Raw genomic sequence first — 12,015 nt, forward strand, 5'->3', positions numbered from 1 at the left:
TCCAACAAGAGCGGTCGCCATGGGCCCCAGGGATGCCTGGTAGAGACTTAAATGATAAGGAGATGGGTGGGGTCTACAAGTCCATAAATTTGGGGCATCAAGGTTTTCAGAACTTTACTTTGGTCTAAGGGCTGCTATGACCTGGGGAAATAATGGCTATGTCCCCAAGGGCTCACAGTCACCCACAGGTAAAACCCAAAGCCTCCTTCACAAGACTGGAAATGCCCTTTTCCACCTGGCCCAGACTAACTTGTCATCATGTCTTGATGCAGGGCCCACTGTTACAGAGACTTTCCACGGCTCTCTGAACACACTGTCCCTTACAGCCCTCCTCCATGCCCTTGTGGTGTGGTCCAGCAGAACACTAACACAGCTGTAGAAGGAGATGGGGAGCTAGGCAAGGAAGCTAAATGAGCTTGATTTCATTGACAGTTCACTAAAGGATTGTAAGCCATAGATGGAAGGGGTCTTCAGGCAGTCAGCTCATTGAGGACAAAGGCCAGGGCTCATTTGCTTTTGGATCCCAGAGCCTAGCCCGATACCTGGTACACAGCAGGTACTCAGTAAACAAACTGGAAACACAGCTCGCCTTCCATTTGTTAATTTCCTTGTCACTGAGTCCAGAGAAGAAAATCTGGAGTTAGATCAAGAACATGTGACCCTGGGCACATTTCTAGATTTCTCTGAGCTTGTTTCTGTATGCACTGAGCAAGTAATAATTTCTACCTCACAAGACTACCTGACCTAATGCACACAGAGTCTCCAGCTCTGTAACTGCACATGATAGCCACTTGGAACAATGCAGAAGTTGAACTTTCTTTCCAAGATAACTCTTAGTAACAAATATAGAAAGTTCTACTTCACAAAAAACATTTTCAAAAAAGATGTGTAGAATGTATCAGAAAATCTTATCTGGCCTTTGAAAAACTAGTTTTAATGAAGTAAAAACAACAGCCATTGAAATAGTCCATCTCTCTTTAGGAGACAAATTTATTTATTCTGTTTATCTCAGTTCAAAGCCAAGAATTCTTGAGGTTTTAAGTAGCAGTAAATGGTTCTATCTATTCAGGATGAAGCTGGTCATTTGTAGAAAGGCATACTTTCACTTGGTGGCAAGTACTTTGTATACATCCTTTTTTGTAAGCATGTGCAGTTGGCTCCAGGTAACTCATATCTACAGATACAAGGCAGCAGAGGCCAGCATGAGGGTATAAGAAAGATATGAGATTAGCACAAAGTGCGAGTTCTTTTTACCTAGATTATGCCTCTTTCAGGGCCTCAAACACTTAGTTGCTGATACATTTTTTTAAATGAACTAAAAAAATTGAAGCTGGGTGTGGTGGCACATGCCTGTAGCCCCAGCACTCTGGGAGGCTGAGGCAGGTGAATGCAGCCTGGTTGGTGACTCAGTGAGACCCTGTCTCAAAAGAAAACATAACAAAGGGCTGGGGATATAGTTCAGTGTGAAGTTCAACCCTCAGAGAGAGAGAGACAGACACACACACACACACACAGAGACAGACTGGGAGAGGGAGAGAGGATTTCCTAGTCATCCATTCATTTTATGATCAAAGCTGGAAATTAATTTATTTGAAGTAGAAAAAAGAAGGAAGTATACACATGCCTGGAAAAAAAGAAGGGAGGAAGGAAGAGAGAGAGGAGGGAAACGGGAAAATGTATAAGCTAATAAGCTAGCAAGTGTCTGGACGGTCTTTTCAGTTAGAAGTGCTGGGCCACAGCACCCAGAATGCTAGCAGGACCCTCAAACAAAAGCTTCCTTTCTTCAGCCTTAGGATAGCTCCTTAGGTTAAGGGTCAAATCCACAATAGTCCAGGCCTCTTATCAAGCTGTACCAAACACTTCCACAGGTCAGGCTTTTTTAGAAGTTCATCCAGAAATTACGATCAAAACAAAACTACCATTCTTGATCATTACATAAAGTTGGTTGAATTTTAAGTGAAGCCTGTGTCTTTGAGCTCAAGGTGAGAAAGCTTTTGGGTTGTGTGGGGAGCTGTACCAGGTGGCCCAAGCTGGCACAATGTGAAATCCAAAATGACAGACACTCACCTAAGTCCACTGAACTTTGGTAAGACCTGTGTGACATGAAACCTGGGTCATCACTGTCCCTAACAGTGTAAACATCAAGAAAAAATCAACTCCTCCCTAAAGTGCACTTTGATAAGCAATTCAAAGCACTCTCTCCAGGATCGTCTAGCAAGAAAAATCCATGTAAAAGTGAAGTTCTTCAGAGAATTCAGAAACTCAGGACCCTGGAATCCCTGCATTTTGTTGAATGTTAAGCAGTGGTCAAGTTCATAACCAAATTCCAAAGTACACTTAAAAGACATTTTAGTGACCTAATTGGTATTTTTACAATTGAAAACCTGCCCAAGCTGATCATGAAGCCAGTTATTTCCCAATCACTTCTGCCATTCTTGCCCATAACCAAAAAATAAAAGTCTAGTTCTCTACAAGTTTTAAGCCCAGTAACATTTAGCACAAGCCCTTGGATATTTTAATCTGAAGTAGAGCAGAAAGAACAAGGAAGGCATTTGTGGCAAACCTAAATCCTTGTAATGAAACTATTAGCACATTGATTCTTTTCACCTTTTATGGTCAACAGCTGGCTTCGTGGCTTGCCTAAAAATGTTATAATCCAAAGACACATGAAGAAAGAGATGAATCATGAATCCTACTGGGGTGAGCAGACTACAAAAAAGTTTCTTATGCTAATAACTGATTAAAGTCAAAGCCTTTATTTTTAATTGTAAATTAAATTCCAAAGAGAAAAAACATCAAATTCAAAATTTAAGAGTTCGATCCCCAGTACAAACAAACAAACAAAAAGAAACAAAATTTAAATCCCCTATTTGGACACAAAGCCAAATGGGAGCATAGGCAACTGGGCCTCTCTACCTGTTCTAGCCCATGGGGCACAGCTGCATGGCCTGGGGTCCAAGATGCAGACAGCACAGTGGAGGTGCATCTAAGGAGGTGCCAGTCACAGCCGGCCATGGCAGATTCACACACGGGTTACAAGTTGCCTGGCAGATAGTGACAAAGTCTCTGAAGAAAAGGGTGTCCTACTCTAATTCACACAAGGCACTCTAGGGGCAGGTAGGAAGAGGTCTTGAGCGTGTTCCCATGGCTTCTTTGCCTCCTAGAGGTTGGGCTCTGTTTTGTTTGGCAGTTCTTGGGTTTGATATTAGGGCCTTTGCATTAAGCATTCCCAATCCTTTTTATTTATTTTTTTAAAATTTAATACAGGGTTTCACTGAATTGCCCAGGCTGGGCTTAAACTTGGATCTTTCTGCCTCAGCTTCCCAGAGTGCTGGGGTTATAGGCGCACACCACTGCACCCAGTTTAGGTATTGGGCTCTTGACAGTTGAACACCTCTGAGCCCTTGCCTCTGAGCCTGCTCCTTCAGATTCTTACGTTAAAGCTCAGTAAAGCAGCTCTGTAGCCAGCTTCCTAACCCACACATACTTCACTCTATTGGCCGAAGTTTTGGAGAAATAATTAGGAGATGATTTTTGGTTTGTTTGTTTTGCAATACTGGGATGTTATAGCTTGTGTCTAGATATCCCCACCAAAGCCTCATGCAGTCATAGGTGGGGCTTTTAGAAGGTGGCTGTAGGTAGAGTGTGATGCTGGGATTAAGGGTATGTTATTACTAAATTAGTCCACTGACTGGTTTGGCATAGTTCTAGGTATGGATAATGGGAAGGCCCACCCTGGGTGTGAGTGCTACCCACTCTAAGGGCATGTAGCCCGGATAGAATACAGGAAATGAAAGAGGGGTGGTGTCATTCCTAGCTGCTGCTTCAATACTTTGCTCCTTTGCTGCATTCTGCCCACCATGAACTATTTCTCCTCTGTGATGCCACCCTGCCTTGGAGCTAGCCAACTATGAAATCTCTACAAACTGTGAGCCTTTCCTCCTTTAACTTTGGGTGTTGGGTATTTTGTATCAACAATGAGAAAAGTAACTAAGATATGGGGATTGACCCTTGGGCCTTGCACATGCCAGGCAATGATTTGACACTGAGCTACATCCCCAGGCTTTTAAAAATTCTGAGATAGGGTCTTGTTGGCTGGTCTCACACTTAACATCCTCCTGCCTCATGAGTAGGGATTACAGGTGTGCATAACCATATACAGCTACAGATTGGCTGTAAATCAGAAGTTTGATAGTCACTGGAGCACTGTGCTTTTGATGAAATCTATGGATGTACTCTGTTCCCCCTGAACCCTCTGCCTCCCCAGCTATTATCTGAGGGAGGCACAGATGAGGTGGTAAAAGGACTTCATGCCTGGCAGTGGTTTTGGCCTCTCTGAGGAGACAAGGCATTGGAAGGGAATAAACAGCAGTCAACAACAAGTGACACTGCTGAAGTCGCCAGTGTTTCCTATTTTTTCTGGGGTCCATGAACCTTTCTGGCTCCTTCTGAGGAAGGTATGAGTAGCAAAGAGATTCCAAAAAAATCTCGGTAAGTTTTAGCATTTAGAAACACTTCCATTAACTTGATATTGATGGTTAAGTACCATGATGATAAGAATTTCTCTTTTCCAAATCCTAGAATCTCATATTTTGCAAAGACTCTGCAGATGGGTTGTGATGCCATTTCACCATTTTATAATTAGACCTGTGTAACTTACCACACTGTAGACCAGATTTTCACTCTAGTGTCACTAAAAATTGATTTGCAATTTGCTGTTAAATTAAGATGCTCCATTTTCTTACTATATGTGACTTTCTTTTTCACAGATGAAATGATTACAGAAGTCATCAAAGCTAAGTGCAGACAAGAAAATACAATCATAACCCCCAGAGAGTCCAAATCCAAGAGATTTCATTTTATTCATTACTAAACCTTATCAAACTGATCAAAAGAGGCCAGAAACCATGAGAAGAAATTATGAAGAGAACATCTGTGGAATTCCATGCTTATCAAGGTTCTGGGAAATTCCCATTAAAATTCTGCTGTCTGTGTGTGCAGACTAAGCAGACTAATTTAATTGTAATTTGTGTGGATTGGAGTTTTAGAGCACAGCACCCTGTAAGCAGGCAGCAGTAATGTAATCCTACATCCAAACTAATTACATTAGAATCCCTCTGATGGAGCCTACGGCTCCCTTTGATGTTAAGACTGCCGTTACCTTTTATCCCCACTCATTCCCTGGGCAAAGTCTGCTCCACATGTTTCTACTCTGCTGGATAAGGAAGCTATTGTCCTGGGAGCTCAGTTTTATTTTAATGAAACATCAAGGGACAGAAAATCATTTCTCGTGGAAGAAGTCTGATCTCAGTCTGAAAACTCTGAGGGGAAATTTTAAACTTCACAGAATGCAGCACACCCAGGACTAAAAAATGTGGCTTTTCCCCACTACATGGTAAAGAAACTGCCCACTGCATTGGGCCATTCTAAGCTCTCTCTCCACCCTGACACAGCCCCCAAGGGTTTGTCCATTATGTTTCTTACCCTCTTGACAAAGCATTAGTTACCCTCGGGCACTCAGAGCTCAGCTCCAAGGGAAATCTCACCTCTCTCTGTTAACTGATAAACTGAAACACGACGAGACTTCCAACAGGCCATTTGTTAATCTCTTGCTCCATCCAATGAAAGCCCCAGTGGCTACCTTTGGTCTAGATCAAATTTAGATGATGACTTCCTGGAGCAGCTTGCAGAAAAACAGACACCCAAGTCACCCCAGGTGGTCTGCATTCTGATTCCTTCCAGTGATAAATTCAATGTGCCACATCTAATGTGAAGGCCACAGGTCACTGGGGGGCCCTTAAACATTTATTAGACCTGTGAAACAATAGGCTTCAAATAAAAGCTGGACCTATGAAAACCCCTTCTAAGTCACTTTGGTTCCTTTAACCATGTGCTTGAGTGACTTCCAACACTACTTCCCTCTCACACAGGACTAGCACATGGGTTAAACAAGACAATGTAAGTGAAATATTAATCACTGAGTTTGGCGATGACATTGTATTCAGTAATTGTAGTGTTTTGTCAACATCTACAGAGAAATAAAAAACAGACTACTCTGGCTATGGTAGACTCTGATAAGAGTGTCTGAATATCAGCTGATCAGAGTTCAGGTAGCAAGGAGATCCAAGCCACAAATTTTGAGCAATGGTAATTTAACTTTGTTAATTCAACATCTTAATGCAAATTTTGGTAATGCTAAATAGATGTCCTACTTGCCTTTCAATAAGAATGTCTGAAAATCAAAATCGACCTAATTCAAAGACTTTGTATTGTATTTTGAATGAACAAGACACTACTGAATCAACAAAAGGCATCACACTTGAAAGACACTGGGAGATTTAATGGGAAGCAAAAATAAGATATGCCAAACACAGAGAGGAAAAGCCAAATATTCAGAGAACCTTCCAGCCTGGGATGTGGAATAAATGACTTTCAAATTCTTTCCGTCCAAAATAGTACCATGACTAACAACTGTCTTAGAATTCTGCTCTGGGACAAATCACATCATATCAGTGCTAAGGACATAGTAGGCTTGCAATAAAACTCCATGATTCATCACAAGATGCTTTGGGCAAAGTATTTACTCTATCATATTCAACTCACACATCCCTTCAAAGACGTATGTCGCCCAGAGGAGTTCACACCACTTGACATCCATATATCTTGTTTAATGAGCATTTTAAAAAACACAAACATCATGCTAGCTGTTACCAGGAACTGTATTTAGAGGTACAAGACACACTACAATCACATCTCATGAGTCTACCCCCTGTAGGTGGGAGCTATACAGCTCATGAGAATATTTCACAAGAGATATTACTATTTTTATGATTTCACCCAGACTTATGGAGTTAGAGTTTGACTGAATCCTAGAATCCAAGCCTCCCAAAGTATATAAAAATAAGCAGAGATGTTATAAAAACATAGGGACCAGGAGGGCTGTGCTGAAATAGCTGAAGCGTTGAGTCGCTACTGTCCCAGACCACATGTCAAAGATTGCTGGTTAAACTCCACGGAAAATGAATACAGAATTCCTCCTATTCTATTTCTAGATGTCCATTTATACCAGCTAATTTGGTCTCAGGGTCGAACTGCTCACAATTTGGAATGGACAAATGTGCATCTGAAAGGCTATTATGCCCATTTAGCCACAGAACAAGGTATTAAAGGTGCAGAGATTTTGGACTCGAACAAGATGGGACCTTCTGGCAATCAGACGTATTCAAATATGGGAATACAGTGTCTTAAGGACATAGTCCATTCCACCTCTAGAAATGTCAGTCTTCTATGAAGATTTAGGAGACAAAATGACCAGCTAGGAAGCTAGTGAGGAATTCCAAGCAAGAGATGGTGAGGCCTGAATTAATACAGAGGTGGTAGAGACAGACAGGAAGACAGGTGAGAGCAATGTTTAGGATGTATCATGAAGAACTTACTAATCAATTACATATGAAGCACAGATAGGGGAGCAAGGCACGAATATTCCAATAAGATGACTGAACCAGTACCATCCAATATAGAAATATGAGAGGGAGTAGGTTTATGGAAGAGTCTGGGTGCTGATAGGCTGTCTGGATGGAGTCACTCACCAGGCCACAGGGTCCAGGTGCTGTGAAGATGGCTGACTGGGAATCCTCAGTGTACTGGGGCATCTTGTCTCAATTCCCAGCCAAGAGATGGAAAACAGCATGAGAAGAGAGCTGGAGAAACTGGCTTCTAAGAAGCAGACTAGAAAGAGAAGTCCAAAGAGACAATGTAGGACCAGGCAGGAAGGACTCAGGAGAACAAGCAGCAGGCAGTGTCCTGAGGCTGAGAGAGTAGAGTCTCAAGAAGGAATAGGCAACACTGCCAAGTGCAGCAGGGAGTTCCAATAAAATCAGGATTGGGCAGGACCAATGGACTTGGCAACATGGAAGTCCCTGGTGGAATAAAGGGGGGAGCGGCCAATGGGAGTGAGGAAGTGAAGACTACCTTCAGCAGCTTTTGGGTGGGAGAAGATGGAGACCAGGAAGAAAGACATGGAAATAAAGACTATTTTTAGGATGGGAAAGACAAAAGCTAAGAGGAAAAGTGTTGGCAGACAGGGAGAGACTGAAGGTCCATGGCGAGAGGAGAGATCTCAGGAGAGGAGCTGTTGAGGAGTGGGGCAGCCACAAGCACAGGTGATAGGACAGATCTGGGTCAGGGAGAGGGCCACTCCATCCTGGGGGGCTGGAGGGATGAGGCCATGCAAATAGCTGTGGCTTGTGAAGGCACTGGTGGGGATGGAAAAGATTGTAACTGACTGCTGCTGTGAAGTAGGAAACCAGATCTTCTTAAAAAGGACAAGACTTGAAGAGAATATAGAGTAAGGAGACTAGGAATGAGCTGAGCAAGGGCAAGCAGGACCAAGCAGGGCCATGTGGGGGCCCTGCTAAGGACATGGGCTTGAGTTAGAAGAGATGCTGTTTATGCTCGACACATGCATCCTACACACACAGAGACCAACCAACCAACAAACCTTTGTCCTACTCTGCACCCCCGCTCATTGGCTTCCACTGGCTGCAGGGAAAAGGCCACTTGTTCCAAGCACACAGGCCCCACATGCTCTATTCCCTAGCCACCCCTTCATTCTTCCCTTCAGCCTCAACAAGACACTTTCTCCTGTGCAGGCTTCTTCTAGCTACTGCTCCTACTTACCGAGAATTCAGGATTTTAGCTCATCACATAACTTTTTATAAAAGCATACAAGTGGACACTGGGGAGAGTTCTTGTCCATATAAACTAAAAGTCTGATGATAGCTTTTTCTCAAGCTAGAAAAATAAGTTGGAACATTCTTGTGACAAGTCAGATTGCAACAGCAGCTCCTGGAGCTGAGACAGGCCCTGAAAATCCAGTTGAGGTCAGGGTTTCTACTATGGTGTTCAACTTCATGAGGCGCTCCCTTTGCTCCCCAACTGGGACACCCCAAAAACCTATCACCTAGAAGGTCTGCAAGCTGTCCTTGATAGCATCTTGCAACCCAGCCACAGAGCCTGGGTCCTGCGTCCTCCTGACCTCTCACACCAGCTGATGCAGAGACCTCTGAGTCCCCACACACCAACTCTTCGGTGTCCTCCCCATGTGGGGCTCTGCCCAACTCTGCAGTTCAGGGGTACTGAACCCACTAACAGGATTTTCCCAGACCTCCTCTGCTTCCTACTCTAATGGAAACAAGTCATCAGCCAGGAACCAAGCTCTGGGGTCTCTTGGGGAAGAGGACAGCCTCTGTCAGGCATGTCCCTCTGATGCTGACACCAGATCCCCATGGCGGCTCCCGGATGCCAATGGAATGCTTAAAATTTAAAGCTTAAAAAGAAAAGCTGTGCTGGGCACCCTGGCCCCTTGTCTTAAAGGGATGGAGAAATAAATGAGCAGCTAGCAGCCATCACAAGGAGGGCATGAGTCACTTGGAAAGACACTTCCCACATGGCTTTTCTACCATGAACAGCTTGTGCCGATGGCGCATCTGTCCCATTACAAAAGCAGCCAGACCATCACCAGTGCTAGGATGTGTCACACTGGTCCCCTGGCTGTCACAAAAACAGGCCAAAGGATCAGCCTCAGGGAAGCCAGGGGACATTCTCTCTACCATACTCTCCACCAGAGAAATGCAGTTTCAAATGAAACCAAATGCCAGGGATCCAGCACTCTAGTGATGGCAGTGTGACACATCAGGCTGTGCTGTGGATTCAGAGGGGCTCCAATACTTTTTGGAGGCTGGCAAAGGAAAATGATTTAAATTTAAATGAAACACAACAACATGATTTAAGATCTTCCCACTATATAGCAACACCTTGTGGCTGCAAAGACAGTCGGATCTAAGCATGGGAACGTCTGTGCCTACAACTCACCACCTTCTAACCATGAGTGGACAAGACCACTGCCTCTGGACTTAATGACCTATTGGCTGACACTCATCTGCTTACCCATGTACTGCATTCCCCAACCTCTCTACGCTCTTTCAGAAAGGCAACTCTCCTCCACTTGGAAGGTAATTCTCAGCCCTTAGGTTCCCCCAACAAGGACCTTCCTCAAGAGCATGATAAGATGGCATGTTTCAGCTCCTTTTTCCTTGGCTGATAAACATCAATCAATCAGAGACAGAAGGGGCCAGAAGAGCTGGGGTCCCACTGCCCACTGCCAAAACATGATCTATTATGCTTCTTACCAAATCCCTTCCATAGCTTGGCAGAGAGCTAATTATGGTCCTGCTACTAGCTGCGCCCTGCACACACCTGGCTGTCTTATTTCTCTACACTTTTATAGTAGTATTAATTAGAACTACTACTAATTCTCCTAGCCCTAGCAGAGGCCCTGCCTTCCCCAAGAGGCCTCCCCTGCTCCTCCCCGTTCTAGTCAGGATATGCCAGGCCTGGCCTCTGGGGAGACAGAGAACACCACTGAGTTACTGATAAATGATGCCTCCTTTCAGTTGGTTGATAAATATCTGTATGATGCCCACTAAGAACTGTAGCAGATCTCCCCAGCTGGACAAAAATGTCCCCTAATACCAAGACTGGGTCTTACCTACGGGGTCCCAGCTTCTGGCAGAGACCAGACACATACAAGGTACCAAACGAAGGCAATGACTGCTGAGCTGAACTGAGGGTGCATACAGGAGGAAAGTCCATGTGGAAATCTGCCCCAAATCTTTGTGAACTCCTTGGCAGGGCCCGGCAGGTGGGATTATTCCTAACCTTCACTACTTTTCTGATCATGTCATCCACTGAGAACCTTTTTCTCTGACCAGAACTGGCTCTCAGTGTTTCTGTCAATGCCAGTATCTTTTCTATCTCTGACCTATTGGGCCTGGAATGTCTTTTCCATCCTATCTTCATCATCCCTCCAAATTCTGGTGAAGAAGGGAAAAAAGAAGAGGGAGCAAGAGAGGGAGGAAGAAGAAGGGGAGGGGGAAGAAAAGCAGCAGCACCAACAACATTTACAGAGCCACCTAATCTCCAAAAACCAGTCCTCCATCCTCCCTGAAGTCTCTCCTAGAAACTGAGGCTCATACTATTCTCTCCCAACAGAACTGCAAAATGAAGTACTAATATATACAATAGCATCTTGTTTTAGATTTCAATTATCTTGATATGGTATAGGATAAAGAATACTAGGCTCAGGACCAGAAAAATCTGATCTCTACCCCTAGCTTTCCACTAAATGATTCTGGGGAGGTTGTTCCTCTGAGTCTTAGTTTCTCCTCTGTGGAAATGGTAAACTATTGCTCTGTTCAACTCAGAACTTATTTTGAGATTTCAGTGAAACAATACACAAAAGAACTCAGACACTGGGAAGCCTTCTGCAAATGTACTGAAATGATACTATGATCAACTGTGCTGTAAGTCCTTTGAAGGTAGGGACCATGCCCCAATTGTAATTTATCATCTTACCCCTATGCCCAAGCTCATCCCACCTGAGTGCCTACCTGTGGGTGGGGCTACATTCACCATTCAGGGACTTTTGAATTTGGGTGTCACAGATTTGGAAAGTCTTCATTACAAACTTCTTTCCATTGAACTTAAGCGAAATATACTTCCTTTCCCCTCTCCCCAACAAAAGATTCACTGGTCTTTTACGAGATGACTCCCTTTGGGATGTTAAATCATGACCCTCAGCATGGCTGGAATATATCATATGTGAGCACAAACAATGTATGCACATTGCTTGTCCTTCTCTCCATTTTTTGGCCTTTCATTTAATTCCTTCCCAGAGAATACAAGTTCACATGAAGCTCCTAAATATATCCTAAATTCTCCAAGACCTCTGCAAATAAGATCTTATTCCCTGAGAGTACCAGTGTGATTGGTCTCCTATATAACGAAGGAGCTTTTATATTTTTAGTTTTCTTCCCATACAACAAACTCTATTAATAACAACCTACTTTCTCCAGAGATGATATGGATTAGACCAAATGGAAAGTTACCATGGCTACTGAAGTGTTATTCTTGTATGAGAAATACATGCCAAGAGAAGTAGCATACATGGTCAAG

The 12,015-nt window shown here is 43.7% G+C and overlaps 1 protein-coding gene across 5 annotated transcripts in view; it reads right to left on the reverse strand.

Moving 5' to 3' along the window:
• The window catches only part of Bcar3 (BCAR3 adaptor protein, NSP family member), a 133,223-nt gene that overhangs the window by 37,669 nt on the left and 83,539 nt on the right, over window positions 1-12,015 (reverse strand). Inside the window, exon 1 of one of the 5 annotated variants that reach the window (XM_087213143.1) lies at window positions 7,590-9,305. The exons of the other annotated variants lie outside the window; for them this stretch is intronic. Within the exon in view, the coding sequence (XP_087069269.1) occupies window positions 7,590-7,652 (63 nt within the window). The 5' untranslated portion in view covers window positions 7,653-9,305. Of the gene's footprint in view, window positions 1-7,589; window positions 9,306-12,015 lie in introns of those variants that run through there. 5 annotated transcript variants of the gene reach the window in all.

The sequence above is a fragment of the Heterocephalus glaber genome, unplaced genomic scaffold (genome assembly GCF_053883595.1).
Source record: "Heterocephalus glaber isolate CG9 unplaced genomic scaffold, H.glaber_assembly_v1.0 deba00001442, whole genome shotgun sequence".
Taxonomy (NCBI): domain Eukaryota; kingdom Metazoa; phylum Chordata; class Mammalia; order Rodentia; family Bathyergidae; genus Heterocephalus; species Heterocephalus glaber.